This window comes from Artemia franciscana, chromosome 10 (assembly GCF_032884065.1).
Source record: "Artemia franciscana chromosome 10, ASM3288406v1, whole genome shotgun sequence".
Classification (NCBI taxonomy): domain Eukaryota; kingdom Metazoa; phylum Arthropoda; class Branchiopoda; order Anostraca; family Artemiidae; genus Artemia; species Artemia franciscana.
In genome coordinates, this window is record NC_088872.1 from 31,076,867 (window position 1) to 31,094,106 (window position 17,240).

At 35.5% G+C, this 17,240-nt stretch overlaps 1 protein-coding gene across 3 annotated transcripts in view; it reads left to right on the forward strand.

Moving 5' to 3' along the window:
- The first annotated feature begins 413 nt into the window (after positions 1-413).
- Positions 414-17,240, forward strand: part of LOC136032066 (glutathione S-transferase 1-1-like) — a 78,816-nt gene continuing 61,989 nt past the window's right edge. Inside the window, exons 1-2 of one of the 3 annotated variants that reach the window (XM_065712186.1) lie at positions 414-525; positions 8,194-8,370. In XM_065712186.1, the coding sequence (XP_065568258.1) occupies positions 8,218-8,370 (153 nt within the window). In that variant the 5' untranslated portion in view covers positions 414-525; positions 8,194-8,217. Of the gene's footprint in view, positions 560-1,906; positions 2,020-8,193; positions 8,371-17,240 lie in introns of those variants that run through there. The other 2 variants (XM_065712185.1, XM_065712187.1) reach the window with 2 other exon arrangements.

Sequence of the window (17,240 nt, forward strand, 5' to 3'; positions counted from 1 at the left end):
TATTTTCTAAAAGGAAGTGAAGAGTAATGCTAAAATTCAACAGGATAAAGATTATTCTGTATGGTCACGGGATTGTCACCTCCCTGGGGTCCCCCAAATTTCTATGGTGAAGTTCGAATAAGGTTTTTCAGAAAACATGTTAGCATTAAATACTTTATCCTTAGATATAAAATTTTTCGATTAAATTAAAATTAAACATATTCAGTTTTTAGTGAAACATGATTGTCACTCTAGCTTGGCTTACTCTTATTTGTGATAATTTCTGTTTGTTTTATGTTTCATTTCTTATCCATATTAACTCGTAAGTTTATTTGTATCCAGCAGAAGAAAACTGATGATAGAACCGCCATCATTTTTGTGCAGCTTGCAGTTTGCTCTCCCTTGAGCAATTGATCAATCTGGATTCTGGATTACTACTCTCGACTAGTTTTTGGTTACAGTTCCGCTTCAAACTCAACATCCAGCCTGCCGATCCTCATATAATTTGCCAGTCTTTTACAAAGTTCTCCACTGTTAGGATACTCGGTAATTTGCATAAACAAAGAGTGTACATAAATTTGTAAGTTCAGTTGCCTGAAATTTCAATTCTGATTTATGCCTAAACAAGGGACATAATCTTTAAAACAATTTGTATGAGGTTAAATTTTAGGGATATGAAATATATGTGTGCGATATTTTTTGGCCATATTCTGTTGTAACCCAAATGTCAAACTGTAAAAAAACAACATATTATTCTCTAATCAACAGTATTTCCAAACATAATAATTGCATCCCATAGCCCCTCCCCTAACGCCTAGATTTAGCTATAGCTCATGTACAGAAGTTTGCTGATTTCGTTGATTTGTCGCGTATTATTTTTATACTTATAAACAGTTAGTTCATAATGCCAATTTAAAAAAAAATATGAGCAAAACTGGAAATTTGTTTATTGCTTAGGGCAATATTCATGCAATAGGAAGAGGAGGGGGTGCAATTGCACCGGTGTATTAAATGCAGAACCGAATTAGGTAAACATTTAGTGGCCGGCCACTGGTGAAGGTTGCTAGACAAATAAAACACATGCTAGACAAATAAAAATAGTACCATTAGGCTCTATCTTTTATGCTCGGTAAAATCCTTGTTTAGGGGCTTCTTACCATCTTTAAAAGAAGTTAGGTTAGGTAAATGAAACTTTCAAGGATGACTCCATGACCAAAAATACACCCTGGAATAGTATTGTCAAGCTACTCTGTCTACCCTTTCTATATTTCTAAAGCTTGGCAGATAGTATTTATTGTTGGGCCTATATCTGAATTCTAACAAAAAACGTTTTACCTTAGTTTTGAGTTTTTAATCTCTTTTTCATTGACTTTAGTTTGTGAAAAGTGCAAATCCCGTTATTTCAGTTGAATTTTAGGTCATATCAAAGGTTTTTTTTTCCGTAAATTCAAGAAATTATTTTGCAGATCTTTATAGTCTTTTCAATTTTGATGGAGCAAAAGTATGAGGCTCAAAACCCGCTCCATTTGAGCAGAAGATCTATTTTACAAGGTTTCACTTTTATAACGCAAAGATTATTAAGAATCATCAAAAGTCAGCTCCCTCCGGAGGGAGCAAGAGTGGAGGCAGATGCTTCAAAATATCTCCCCAGGAGATCATTAAGGCTCAGGATGCCAACCTGGATTTTCATTCGTCTTACTTAACTAATTTCTAAGATAGCAAAAAGCCCATAAACTAGAATTTTTTCTAATGCACTTCCAAAATCATGCTCAATTTACGATAATGCATTCCCACTCCCCTAATGGTTCCAACTGTAGCCTTGGTAATATATTTCTCCATTAAATTGAATCTCACGATGCGTCACAGGTTCTTGGGTTAAAACAGTTTTTGTAGTCTCGACTCAAGTAAAGTTAGTTTGGCCTGAGCAGGCTAAGATCAATAGAACTGTGAATGTAAATATTATTTTAAACTTTGAAAAGATGGGAACAATGGAAGGAAACATGCTAGTCTGATTGCTAGAAATATGCCGCATATCATAAAGTAAGAATTTCATTGTTTTAGCGGTTTCTTGAAGTTGGTTTTTATATATTCCTAGGCCTATACCTAGGACTATCAGAGGGCTGGGAGTATGGGATGCATTGCTGAAAAAGCAACCGTGATATTTGGAAAGAGTCTAAAATAAGGGATTTAACGATGCTACTTATATTTGTTTAGCATGTTTCCTTCAGAAGTGGGCAACCACTAAATATTTACCTTGAATGATATTACTTTTACCTAATATTAATAATAAAGAAAAATTCTACAGAAGAAATTCTCAAAGAAAAGTAAACAGCCACAATAAAACCTAAGACAAGCAGAAACAGTACCGTAATATAACAATTCAAACTTAAAACGAGCTGAAATTAGTATCAGTGAATAAATGAAATGTCATTTGCGCTTTGCTGAAAACAAAAGGTATCAATTAAAACAAAAGAAGAATAAAAAATTGCTGAAACTTATAGAAATTAATGTGAATCACCCTACTTTGATTAGTTATTTCTATTAATCTGAATTAAAATGATGATTTCCTTTTTTTTCTGATGTTTTGACAAAAAAAATTACAATGTTCAAAATACATGTTGCTCTCAATAAAAGCGCAAATGACGCTCAAGCTGTTTAGGGGTTTTGAAAGGGTGAGAAATTGTACTCTTATTTGTAAACCTTAATTAGCTTGTCATATTCAATGTTGCTATTAGTGTTGTGAAAGTTGAAAATACTCTGCTCGAAATATAAATCATATTCAGTAAAGGTCAAGATGTTTTGCCGTCAAGTGATCATTGACTCGGGAAAAAAAGATTTTTGCCCTTTTCTAACCCTTTGTCGGGCCCCGTTTTGGAAGGAAGCAATATTTTTTTTTCTAGTTTTGTTTTACTTTTGGGATCCGCAATGTATTGGTTTGAATCTTTTCTAATTAATAAACTTCATACGAGGCGTGGTTCCGCAAGACCTCTTAGAACTCCGGTTATTTAAAAAGAGCTAAGCAAAAAATTGGTCGGTAAAAACGCTAGTTTTTTTGTGTTTTTTTTTTGTCAGATTAGAAACCTGTCAAATTAAATGAATAAAGCTCTTAGGAATGAATTTTGAGCCAAATATAGCGTACCATAAGGTCAATTCATGCTCATGCCCCACTCCTTCCTAAAGTGTAAGACTATAAGCTGTACATGGAGACAGGCTGGTCTTGACTATATTGGATTTAGTTTGTAGATCAATTCCTTCAACTTTCATTCACCTAGCTCAGCTACTTCTAAAGGTAGTAAGATCCGATTTATTACTGTTTCATTTTCTATTAATTAAATAAAAAACATTTCCGAAATATGAAAACTCTAGAAAAAAATAAAAAGCCTTATAAAACCCAAGACGAGTGGAAATGAAGTCCTATAATAATTCAAACTTAAAACTAATAGATATTATTAAAAAAAAACTCAAATGACAGTAATTAAAAGAAATTATTATGTTCACATCAGACTTATAGATAGCAAAAATAATTTCTTAGACCACACTGCTTTTCCATTTGCGGAAAATTATAGCAAACCCGTTTTCTGTTTGCTTAATTTTTCGTACGTATAGATAGCAGATACTGCTAACGCTTTATATGAATAAATGAGTCCTAAAACTTACAGAAACTAAGTGAATAATTCTGTCAAAATTAAAAAGAACAAACGTTACCTTAAACAGGAACAGGGCTACCACCCCCTATACCTTTTAAAGGCCACAGCGTCATTTGCACATTACTGAAAACAAAAGATAGGCTATATTTTAGATTCTCTATCATAATTTCCTTCATGATTATAACTTAGACAAATCAAAAAAAATTATGTAGTCTCAAGGAATTGATACATTATATATTAAAGAATCCGTCTACTTTCATTAATACTTTCCAGTAACCTTAATTATTCTGTTGTTTTCAATAAACAACAATTGACATCTAAACTCTTTAGAGGATTTGGGAGGGAAGTAGAGTAACAACACTCTTATTTGTAAACTATAATTAGCATTGTAACATTTTTGTATAATTTTTGTAACATTGTTTTATATGCTAAGTCAAATAAAAAAACACAGGGCTTGAAAAACCTTGGAAGGTTTTGGGGGCATTAGCCCTGTTCCTTTTTATGGTAACTTTTGTCCGGCTTGAGTTTGACTGGATTATTTCTCTTCTTTTCTGTTCGTCTTAGGATTAATTTTTTCATATAAAGCAGTATTTGTTATCTTCAGGTTTGATGTTATGATTTTTCTTACAGTTTTTATTTCGAGCCATTTTTTTTATTTCTCATAACATAAAAATGGCCCTAATAACTAAGTTTACTGAAAAGAAGCAATGAATGCCGATTTACAGTTTGAAATAATGCGGATTTACAGTTTTTACAGTTTGATATTCATTTCTGAAAGTCTCAACAATTTTGTATTACTTGTTTTGTAGAGTTCAGTTCATTTCAGGAATTGTTTAAAATGTATTTTGTCTTCAGTAATGTGTAAACTACGTTCTGGTTTTTAGAAGGCAGAGGGAGTGATAGCCCTCCCCTTTTTGGTAGTTCCTGTCCGCCTTAAGTTTGACTTGGTTATTTATTGTATTTTCTGTTCTTTCTGGGTTTATTTATTGATAGTAATTTATAGTCGTTTCACTTGGAATACTATTTGACTTTTTTTTCTCATCTTTGGTTTAATTTAGCTGTTTAATTTTCTTTCAAAAACTTCTTTGTGGAAAAAAATTGTTTAAATTAATTTCTGTTCGTTTTTTTAGTTTACTTTGTCATTTTCATTGGGTAAAAAAAGTATTTTCTGTTTTTCAAACAGTTCGTGTAGTAAGGAGCGACCCGGCTCAATAGTAACCAAAACTCTAAAAAATGGAGTTTTAATACCAATAGCTACATCAAAAGAATTGCATTTCAATGCTGATTTTAAATATATAAGTTTTATCAAGTTTAGTCTTACCCATCAACAGTTACGAACCTGAGAAAATTTACGTTTTTTAGAAAATAGGGGGAAACACCCCCTAAAAGTCATAGAATCACACCGTCAGATTCAGCGTATCAGAGAACCCTACTGTAGAAGTTTTAAGCTCTTATCTACAAAAATGTGGAATTTTGTATTTTTTGCCAGAAGGCAGATCACGAATGCGTGTTTATTTGTTTGTTGTTTTTTTTTCCAGGGGTGATGGTATCGACCCAGTTGTCCTAGAATGTTGCGAGAGGGCTCATTCTAACGGAAAATGAAAAGTTCTAGTGCCCTTTTTAAGTGACCAAGACAATTGGAGGGCACCTAGGCCCTCTCCCACGCTAATTATTTTCCCAAAGTCAACGGATCAAAATTCTGAGATAGCCATTTTATTCAGCGTAGTCGAAAAACTTTATAACTATGTCTTTGGAGACGCCTTACTCCCCCACAGTCCCCGTGGGAGGGGCAACAAGTTACAAACTTCGACCAGTGCTTACATATAGTAATAGTTATTGGGAAGTGTACAGGCGTTTTCAGGAGGATTTTTTGGTTGGGGCAGGAGTTGTGAAGAGGGGGATATGCTGGGGGAACTTTCCATCGAGGAATTTGTTATGAAGGAAGAAAATTTCCATGAAGGGAGCGCAGGATTTACTAGCATTATTTAAAAAAAAAAAAACAATGAAAAAATAAATATGAAAATGTTTTTTTTCAGCTGGAAGTAAGAAGTAGCATTAAAACTTAAAACAAACAGAAATTATTACCCATATGAGGGGCTCACCTCCTCCTAAAACCTTGCTCTTTACGCTAAAGTATTTTTAGTAATTTCAACTATTTATTCTACGGCTTTTGTGATTCAGTGGTCATTCTTAATGAATTGGGACAAAATTTAAGCTTTAGTGTAAAGAGGGGGCGAACTCCCTCATATATGTAATAAAAACATGAGAATGCACAAGTTCTTTACGTAAGCTAATTTATAAGTTACGTATATCTTTTACTAATAAAAAGATTCGTAAAAAGTTAAAAGGTCTAGTTGCCTTTTTAATTAACCAAAAAATCGGAGGGCAACTAGGCTTCCTCCCCCGCTCTTTTTTTCTCAAAATCATTCGATCAAAATTATGAGAAAGCTATTTAGCCCCCCCCCCAAAAAAAAATGAAAATTTCATTTTAATTATTCCTCTGCGGAGAGCCAAAATCGAAACATGCATTGATTCAAAAGTGTTCAGAAATTAAGTTTTTTTTTTAAATAAAAAAAGTTTTTTTTAACTGAAAGTAAGGAGCAACATTAAAACTTAAAACGAACAGAAATTACTTCGTATATGAAAGGGGCTGCTTCCTCATCAACGCCCCGCACTTTACGCTAAAGTTTTTTACTGTTTTAAAAAGAAGAGTTGAGAGAAAGAGTCAAACTTTAGTGTAAAGAGCGGGGCGTTATGATGAAGCAGCCCCTTTCATATACGATGTAATTTTTGTTCGTTTTAAGTTTTAATGTCGCTCCTTACTTTCAGTTAAAAAAAAACTTGTTTTTTTTATTTAATCTCTATAAGAATCCAGATTTAGAATCCAGTTATGCTGCAAAGTGTGTTGCTACAACTTTTAATATTGCTTATACTATGGTGCTGTGGATGGATAGGTACGGGGAATAATATTCAAATAAACGGGTTGAAAATCTGCTTATCTTTTTGGGTTCTATTGAGCAGACAGATTTCTAGCCACCGTCTTGTTACAACCTTGAATATAGACAAGTATTAATCAACAATTACACTCCAGATTCTGAAAGTTTCAGCTTAATTAGCGTAGCCTTTCCAAAGATATAGCAGACACCCTTTTGACAGCCATTGATTCATATAGTGTTTTTGGATTCAGTTCAACTTCGCACTTAATATGCCCTGTCAATTGTATCTTAATGCTCTTTGCCGTTCCTGATAAAACTCATATATGCCCTTTTGACAAAATTGGATATAGATAGTGTCTTTTGATCTTGTTCATCATCCACGGCAGCATACACTGAAGTTTTAGCGTTTTCCCTTAGTTCTTCCTTGGATATCGTACATACGTCCTTTTGACGATCTGTACACTTGATTCCTGAGATATTGTATCTTTGCTGTTTTGACAACCCAGATGCACTTAAAACTCTTTTGGTTTAGTTCAACGGTAATAGTAGCAGCGAGTTGTATGCAGTCGCAGTTCCAAGTAATCGAAGTTGCAGTCAGAAGTAGCCGCAGTCACTGTGTCAGATAGTCGAAGTCACATTTCCAAGTAATCGCGTTCGCAGTCGTCAGTAGCTGTAAACGCAAGCAGTTCAGTAGTTGCAATCGCAGTTCCAAGTAGTCGTAGTCATTAGCAGTTGGAGTCGAAGTTGCAATTAATCGCAGTCGCAAGTATTCGTAGTTGCAAATAGTCGCAGTCGCAAGTAGTTGCACACGCAAGCAGTAACAAGTATTATTCGCAATTGTAAGCAGTCGCAATTGCAGTCGCAAATAGTTGCAACAACAGTAGTAGTAGTAGCAGCAGCATAAGTAGTAGTTGTAGTAATAGTAGTAGATGTATCAGCAGTTGTAGTAGCCCTGAAACTTTCAATTTAATGCCCTCAGCCGTTCCTGAGATACTGCTGATACATTTTGACAACCTGCATGCACATTGTGCCTTTTGATTCAGTATTACATCAACGAAAAATTTCCTTGACAGTTTCTATATAATATCCTGTTCCGTTCCTGAAATACTGTCTCTTGCCATTTTAAAAGTCTGGATGGAATTAAACTCTTTTGATTTAATTTCATAGCAGTAATAGCAGCAGCAAGAGTAGTCGTTGTAACCCTGAAAGTTTCAACTTAATACCGTCAGCCGTTCCTGAGATATTGTTTATCAGCCCTTTTGACAACCAACATACATCTAGTGCCTTTTTATCTAGTTTTACATACTCCTCAACTTCCCCAGGAAGTTTTAACTTAATACCATATTCAGTGCCTGAGATATTGTACCAATGCCATTTTGACATGCTGGGTAGACTTAAACCCTTTTGATTTTGTTCAATAGTAGTAACAGTAATGGTTGTAGTCCTAGTAATAGTAGTAGCAGCAGTAGAAGCCCTCAGAGTTTCAACTTGATACCCACATCCGTTCTGTGGATATTACTGATACGCTTTTCTGTGACAATCTGTTGGTACATATCATGCTCAGACCGCTAAGGCCTCCGATTGCTCGTATTACAGTGCAGATTTAGTTCTAATTCTAATTTTCTCTGTAGGTACAGGTATTACTTGCTATCAATATGGTGTACAGTGATATTGAATTTATCTATATGCCTGGTTCACCATCATGTCGTTCAGTGATGATGTGCATTAAAGCACTAGGATTGGATGTTGACATGCGAAAGATTGACATGTATCAAAAGGCTGAACATAAGCATCCATGGTTTGTGCAGGTAAGCTTAGCTTCAGTGAAAGTAATTCTTCAATGTAACTTACTAAATTAAAATTGGTGTTAGCACTTTATGCACTAGTTTTCTGTAACATCTCAGCCACCCACAAAAAATTTTCATTTGGGAATTTCTTAAAGTAGCATTATTTTATTTATTGTTTTTTTTCCTCCAGACCGCGGTCATTGTTCTTTTTATTGGCACGACTTTTAGCTTCCAACATGAACTCCTGTAGTACCGTAAAATATACAGTTAAAACTTACCTAAAATACGCGGATAAAATATAAGAAATTCTTTTGTAAACTGTCATATCATTTATGATATAATGAAGTATAATAGTTATGCTATGTTTATCTGTGAAACTTGTAGACAAAATGTATCGTTGTGTCAATATATAATTTATTTCAGTGCAAGCTTACCCGTTGTGCGTTGCTACGATCTCAGAAGAATGGAAATTCAAACCCTCCCCCTTGAAAAACCCACCACGAAAAATATTCCCAGAAAATTCCGTACCGATAATTCCCCACTAGAAAATGTCGCATGTGTAAAATAGCGATGATATTTCTAAATTTAGAAGCATTAAAAGTCAGATTATAATTATTAAGTTACCCGCCGGGTGTTGTTGGATGATTAGTATCCAGAAAAAGTGAATAATGTAAACGGAAGCAACTGTCAAGTATTTACCTTCAGGGGTCTCTGTGTTCAGTCATTGTGGAAACTGTTAAAAGTGCCTTGGGAGAGGAATTAAAATCTTTTGGGTTAGAAGACATGCGACAACAAGCATCATAACGAATTGCAAATGAAAATGATGGACACTGAATTCTGCGGTTAAAAGCCATCAATAGCAAGGATTTCATCGAATTATAAAGAAAATGACGCGCAACAAGCAAGAATTACAAGAAATTACAAACAAAAACTGAATTATGTAACAAGATAATTTAAGCAAAAGTAATTACTGGGGGGAAAGCTGGAAAAGAAATCACATTAATCAGCTGTTAGAAGACAAGCAACAGCGAGAAATAAATATATATAAGCCTGCCAAGAGACGAATCCCAAGCAAAAATAGAGCACAATGATATGCACTTAGAATACTTCTGGCAACAAGTGCCAAAATGAATCGAAAACAAAAATGGTTGACGAAATAATCTGCTATTAAAGACACGCAATAGCAAAAATCATTAGGAGTCGCAAAGGAAAATGACCCGCAACAAAATTTACAGTTTGAAGACACGTGACAACAAGCAATGTTCAATAGAATAGGAAGTAGACGTTTGAGAAATTATGCAAGTTGACAAATGACTCCAATCAGCTAAAGCAAATGACATGGAAAAAATGTCTGAAATAATGAGGAACGAAAATAAAGCACCAAAATTGAATTTGTGTGGTAGGGGGAGCAGCTTCGAGGAAGGGTGTTCTAAAGTTTGGCGCTTATTTTATATGATGAACGAAGAGCATGTGGCGTCATGATATAGGCGAGTTAGTGCCGAATATCCGAGCGAAGTGAGGCACATTTGTAAGAGCTGAAGGCCCGAACAAGATAAAGGAAATGACATTAAGTCTCCAAAGCGGCTTTCTGCCAGCTAATTGATCCGTGATCCATTCTTGGATAGTTCTACATACAAATCTCATAAATTGTGCTGACCTTTTAATTTTGAGCTTAGTTTTTCTTAACTTGATGAATTTAAAAAACTTATTCCGCAAAATATGTTTTTCAAAGAAAAGCAAGTAGCTCCATAAGCCAAAAGTGACCAGAAATAAATTCAAATAATCTTCCGATCCTAAAACTACCCAAAATCACCATCAATAAATAAATAAAACCAAAAACGTATAGAAATTACAATAAATAACCAAGTCAAACTAAAAACGAACAGAATTAACATGAGTAGGGCTGATAACCCCCATGCCTTCTCAATACCAGAACATAATTTATACTTTACAAAAAAAAATGACCGTAGATTTTCAGTTTAATATACATGTACTGATATTTATTCCTTAAAGTTTTGATAATTTTTCATTTACTAAAGTAAAAATTGAAAATATTTACACTGTATTTTGTTTTCAGTAAAGTGCAAATCATGTTCTTGTCTTAAAAACGCATGTGGGTTTTCAGTTTTCAATCGAATGAGCTTTTTCGATGTTTCTACGATAATTCCTTCTATAAGAGTTGCCCTGGTCTAAAATCTATATATATATATATATATATATATATATATATATATATATATATATATATATATATATATATATATATATATATATATATATATATATATATCTGTATATCTATCTATCTATATATATAAAAATAAGTTGTCTGTGTGTGGATCTGTGGATGTGTGGATCAGGTGACGTCATGTTTGTCCGCATATGACGTCTGAATTATTTCACACTAATACAAAAGAAGAAAAAAACTAAAAAAGGTAAAAACTACAAAAAAAACTAAAAAGAAAAAAAAACTAAAAAAGCTAAAAAACTAAAAAAAACTAAAAAAAGGTAAAAATCTAATAACTAAAAAAAAACTGAAAAAAATAAAAAAAGGCAAAAACTACAAAAAAAATAAAAACTAATAAAAAAACTAAAAAAGCTAAAAAACTAAAAAAACTAAAAAAAACTAAAAAAAGGTAAAAAACTAAAAAAAACTAAAAACTAAAAAAGAAAAAAACTAAAAAAAAGGAAAAAACTGAAAAATAAAAGAGAAAAAGAAAACTAAAAAAATATGAATAAATATATATAAAAATAAGTTGTTTGTGGGTTATGTCTGTCTGTCTGTCTGTCGAGTGACGTCGTGTTTGTCCGCATATGACGTCTGAATTATTTCACACTAATACAAAAGAAGAAAAAAAACTAAAAAAGGTAAAAACTACAAAAAAAACTAAAAAGAAAAAAAACTACAATGGGGACGCCGGGGGGCACAGGGGGATATAAATGACGACCGGGACACCGGGACACAAGGAATATAAATGACGCCCGGGACACTCAAAGAGAAATCACAGACTGGAACACCGGGACACAAATGACGACCGGGACACAGGGAATATAAATGACGACCGGGACACAGGGACATAACTACAAAGGGGACGCCGGGGTGCACAGGGGGATATATAAATGACGATGGCGACTCAGGGAATGGTCGATTAGCAATCACCATCAACAAAGCTCAAGGGCAATCATTAGAATCATGAGGTATAGATCTGAATACGGATTGTTTTCCCATTGACCATTATATGTTGCATGTTCAAGAGTCGGTAAACCTGACAATCTATTTATATGCACAGACAATGGGACAGCAAAGAATGTTGTATATTCGCAAGTTTTACGTAGTTAAAAACATATATATATATATATATATATATATATATATATATATATATATATATATATATATATATATATATATATATATATATATATATATATATATATATATATATATATATATATATATATATCTATATTCACAGGTGGGACATAGGGACACAACTACAATGGCGCGTAACTAATATGGCGCGTAACGACTTACGCGCGCGGGGGGGCTTGGGGGGGGGGGGCGCGAAGCGCCCCCACCAACTAGGTGTTGGGGTGGCGCGAAGCGCCACCCCAACAGCTATTATATATATATATATAAATAAGTTGTCTGTGGATGTGTGGGTCTGTCTGTCGGGTGACGTCATGTTTGTGTGTTAACTGACGTCATGAAGTTAGTTGTCGTCATTTGTGTTATGACGGTGACGTCATTAAAGATATTTAAGACATGCGTTCACGTAGAAATCTATTAATGTTTAACTGTAAAATGACTGATGAACTTACAATGGCAACAGCCAAGGAAGATGCTCAAAGAGTCTATGCCAAAAAACTTGCTGCTGATAGAGAAAGTAAGAAAAGAAAGCGTGCCGAGGAATCAAAAGAACAGCAAGGAAACAGGCTTGAGGCTGATAGAGAAAGAAAGAACAGAAAGCGTGCCGAGGAACTACCAGAGCAACGCGAAATCAGACTTGCTGCTAAAAGAGAAAGTGATAAAAGAAGGTTTGCCGAGGAAATACCAGAGCAACATGAAACCAGACTTGCTGCTAAAAGAGAAAGTGAAAAAAGAAGGCATGCCGAGGAACTACCAGAGCAACATGAAACCAGACTTGCTGCTAAAAGAGAAAGTGAAAAAAGAAGGCGTGCAGAGGAATCACAAGAACAGCAAGAAATCAGACTTGCTGCTGATAGAAAAAGTAAGAAAAGAAAGCGTGCCAAGGAATCAGAGCAACCTGAAAGTTATCGCCTGGCATTCAGGTACAGCCCAGTCGATGATTATAGCTTGAGTAGATGTGTTCAAATCGGGACTATGTCTAGAATTTGTCCCTATTGCAAGGCCTTGAAATTCAATGGTGAAACAATGGGAATGTGTTGCGCCTCAGGAAAAGTTAAACTTCCTCTATTGGCTGCACCACCAGAGCCATTGAAGACATTCCTTACTGGAACTACGTCAGAATCTAAGCGTTTTTTGTCACAAATCAGAAAATGTAACTCATGTTTCTAAATGACGTCGTTTGGAGCCCAAATCGAAAATCCAGATCAATTTATGTCTGCTTTCAAAGTAAAAGGGCAAATTTATCATAGAGCAGGGTCCCTTCTACCATTCTCAGGTGAGAATCATAAATTTTTGCATTTTTGCTTCATCAGTGATAGCAATTCTGAATTGAATGCACGTTGCCAAATTTCTCCCAACGTTGAAAGGACAATCGTTTCCCAATTGCAACATCTTTTCCACGAAAACAATAATTAAGTGCGCCTGTTCAAAACAGCAATCGATTTGATGCCTACTGATACGCATAAAATTGTTATTTCCGCTGAGATATTATTCTTCATAAGCGAAACGCTCAGTTGCTAAGAATTGCTGAAACTCATTGACGCTACGATGCCCTACAATATCCTATCATTTTTTGGGATGGAGCCGACGGCTATCACTTTAATATTAAATTGATGAATCCAGCCCCTAACAAAGAAATGAATAAGAAATGCAGTGCAATGCATTATTATTCCTATAGACTAATGATTAGGCAGGATGAAGAAAATTATATTTTAAAATGCCGTCAATTGTTTCACCAATTCGTCGTTGATGTGTATGCTAAAATTGAATCAGAACGTTTGCTATATATCCGCCTGAATCAGACCAAGCTCCGCTCTGAACAATACATTCATTTGCGAGATGCAGTTATAAATGACGGTAATACCACAAACGTTGGAAGATTAACAATTTTACCTTCGTCATATGCTGGCAGTCCCCGTCATATGCATGAATATGCTCAAGATGCTATTGCGTATGTTCGTCTCTATGGTCGTCCAGATTTATTTATTACATTTACATGTAATCAATCTTGGGACGAGATACTGCAGCTTTTAATTCAAGGACAATCGGCAGTTCATAGACATGACATTACGGCCCGTGTCTTCCGGCAAAGTTGAACTCACTGATAAACTACATAGTAAATTTTTTAAGTGTTTGGGTCAGTGCGATGCTGGATGTACTCAGTGGAATGGCAAAAGCGAGGTTTGTCACACGCACATATACTAATCTGGCTACATAAAAAAATTACTTCGAACGAAATTGATGATGTGATTTCCGCTGAAATACCTGATGAAAATGTCGATAAGGGGTTACATGATATTATTGTAAAAAATATGATACATGGACCTTGCGGTGCACTGAACGAAAATTCACCATGCATTGCCAAAGGAAGGTGAACAAAGCAATATCCTCGACTTTTAGTATCCAACACAATTACTGGCAATGATGGTTACCCACAATATAGAAGAAGATCTACTGAAGATGGCGGTAAAACAGCAATAATAAAGAAGCGTAACGGTACCACCATCGAAGTAGATAACCAGTGGGTTGTTCCATATTCCGCATCATTATCAAAAACATTTAATGCACACATAAACGTTGAATACTGTAACTCCGTAAAGGCAATCAAATACATATGTAAATACGTCAACAAAGGCAGTGACATGGCAGTTTTTGGCTTGCAGCCCGAAATCAAAGATATCGACGAAATCGTACAATATCAGGCTGGAAGATACATAAGCAGTAATGAAGCTGTTTGGCAAATTCTTTCATTTCCGATAGATGAACGTAGTCCAGCTGTTGTTCATTTAGCGGTACATTTAGGTCAACGTGTTTATTTCTCGGAAACCAACGTGCATCAAAGAGCCCTGAATCCACCGGATACAAAGTTAACCGGTTTCTTTTCGCTTTGCAAAAATGATTCTTTTGCAAAAAAACTGCTGAATACTGAAGTGCCTTCGCATTACACGTGGAATACTAAAAATAAAGTATTTGAACGTCGGAAACAGGGTAAGTCAGTCGACGGCCAACCTACCCTCTTCAAAGATACCACGATAGGAAGACTCTACACCGTTCACCCCAATCAACATGAATGCTTCTTTCTACGCCTGCTTTTGGTGAATGTACCCGGTCCGACATCCTTTGAGTATTTGAGAACTGTAAACGGTACTATACATGACACTTACCGTAGTGCATGCCAAGCTCTGAATTTATTGGAGAATGACCAACACTGGGATAACTGCATCAATGACGCGTGCGAAACGTCAACTCCAAGTCAAATTCGTGCATTGTTTGGCATCATTTTAACAACTTGCTCTCCATCAGCTCCTACAGAGTGATGGGAAAAATATAAGTCAAAAATGTCCGAAGATATACTCCATCGAAAACAGTTAGAGACGTCAGATATGACTCTTGATTTTACATCAGAAATTTATAACTACACTTTAGTTATTATAGAAGATTTGTGCGTACGTATGGCAAACAGACCTCTTCAGGATTTGGGAATGCCTTCACCTAACCGTATCGCTGCTGTTTCGACATGTGTAGAATTGGATCGTGAACAAAGTTACAGTACGAGTGATCTATTGTCGTATGTACAAAATAACATTTCCAAGTTAACGTCGGAACAAAAAGACATTTATGATACGATAATGCATTTTGTCGATAACAACGTTGGAGAAATTTTCTTTTTGGATGCGCCAGGAGGTACTGGTAAAACGTTTGTGATAAAACTGATTCTGGCATCAATTCGATCAAAAAATGATATAGCGTTGGCAATTGCGTTGTCCGGAATAGCCGCAACATTGCTGCCTGGTGGAAGAACTGCTCATTCCGCTTTGAAATTGCCTCTGAATTTGCATTCTACAGAAACTCCCACGTGCAATATTTCCAAATCATCTGGGATGGGTAAAGTATTGCAGCAATGCAAACTTATTATTTGGGATGAGTGCACAATGGCACACAAAAAATCACTCGAGGCTCTGGATCAATGCTTGACAGATTTGCGAGGGAAGTTGAAACCCTTTGGCAGCACATTAATATTGCTTGCGGGAGATTTCAGGCAAATATTACCTATAATACCTAGATCAACTCCTGTAGACGAAATGAATGCTTGCCTGAAAAATTTTAATTTATGGGCACACGTAAAAACATTAAAATTAACTACAAATATGCGTGTCCGATTGCAAAACGATGACTCTGGTCAAACATTTTCAGATCAATTGCTGGCAATTGGAAACGGAAAGCTCCCAGTAGACTCAATTTCAGGACGTATACAACTACCTGCTGATTTCTGTAATTTAGTAACGTCCAAAAATGAATTGATTGAAAAAGTATTTCCGAATATTCTAAACAATTATAAAAATAATAAATGGCTAAGTGAAAGAGCGATTCTTGAACCCAAGAATATAGACGTCCACGAAATCAACAATATTGTTTTGACTAAGATTCGAGACCAGGCAGTCCTTTACAAGTCAGTCGATACAGTTTTGGAACCAAATGAAGCGGTTAATTATCCATCTGAATTTTTAAATTCCGTGGATCTTTCAGGGTTTCCACCACACTTGCTACAACTAAAAATAGGCGTACCAATAATACTTTTAAGAAATATCAACCCACCAAAGCTTTGCAATGGCACGTGACTTGCCGTAAAAAAAAACAATGGAAAACCTAATAGAGGCCACAATCTTGACAGGGCCTTTTGAGGGTGAGGCTGTTCTTATTCCTCGCATTCCCATGATTCCAACGGATCTGCCTTTTCAATTTAAAAGATTGTAATTCCCAATTCGATTAGTATTTGCAATCACCATTAACAAAGCTCAAGGTCAATCATTAGAAAAATGTGGTATAGATCTTAATACTGATTGTTTTTCCCATGGACAATTGTACGTTGCATGTTCGAGGGTCGGTAAACCTGACAATCTATTTATATGCAGCGACAATTGGACAGCGAAGAATGTTGTATATTCGCAAGTTTTACGCAGTTAATTTGTATTGTATCTATCTATCTATATAAAAACGAGTTGTGTGTATGCATGTTTGTAAAAAGACCGTTTGCATATGACGTCATTATTAGTACATAAGGCTTTGTATATGCACAGACAATGGGAAAGCCAAGAATGTTGTATATTCGCAAGTTTTACGTAGTTTGAAACACATATATAAATCTATCTATATTCACAGGTGGGACACAGGGACACAACTACAATGGCGCGTAACTAATAGGGCACGTAACGACTTACTCGCGCGGGGGGGCTTGGGGGGGGGGGCGCGAAGCGCCCCATCAACTAGGTGTTGGGGTGGCGCGAAGCACCACCCCAACAGCTAGTATATATATATATATATATATATATATATGTATATATATATATATATATATATATATATATGCACATATATATATATATATATACTAGCTGTTGGGGTGGCGCTTCGCGCCACCCCAACACCTAGTTGGTGGGGGCGCTTCGCGCCCCCCCCCCAAGCCCCCTCGCGCGCGTAAGTCGTTACGCACCATATTAGTTACGTGCCATTGTAGTTGTGT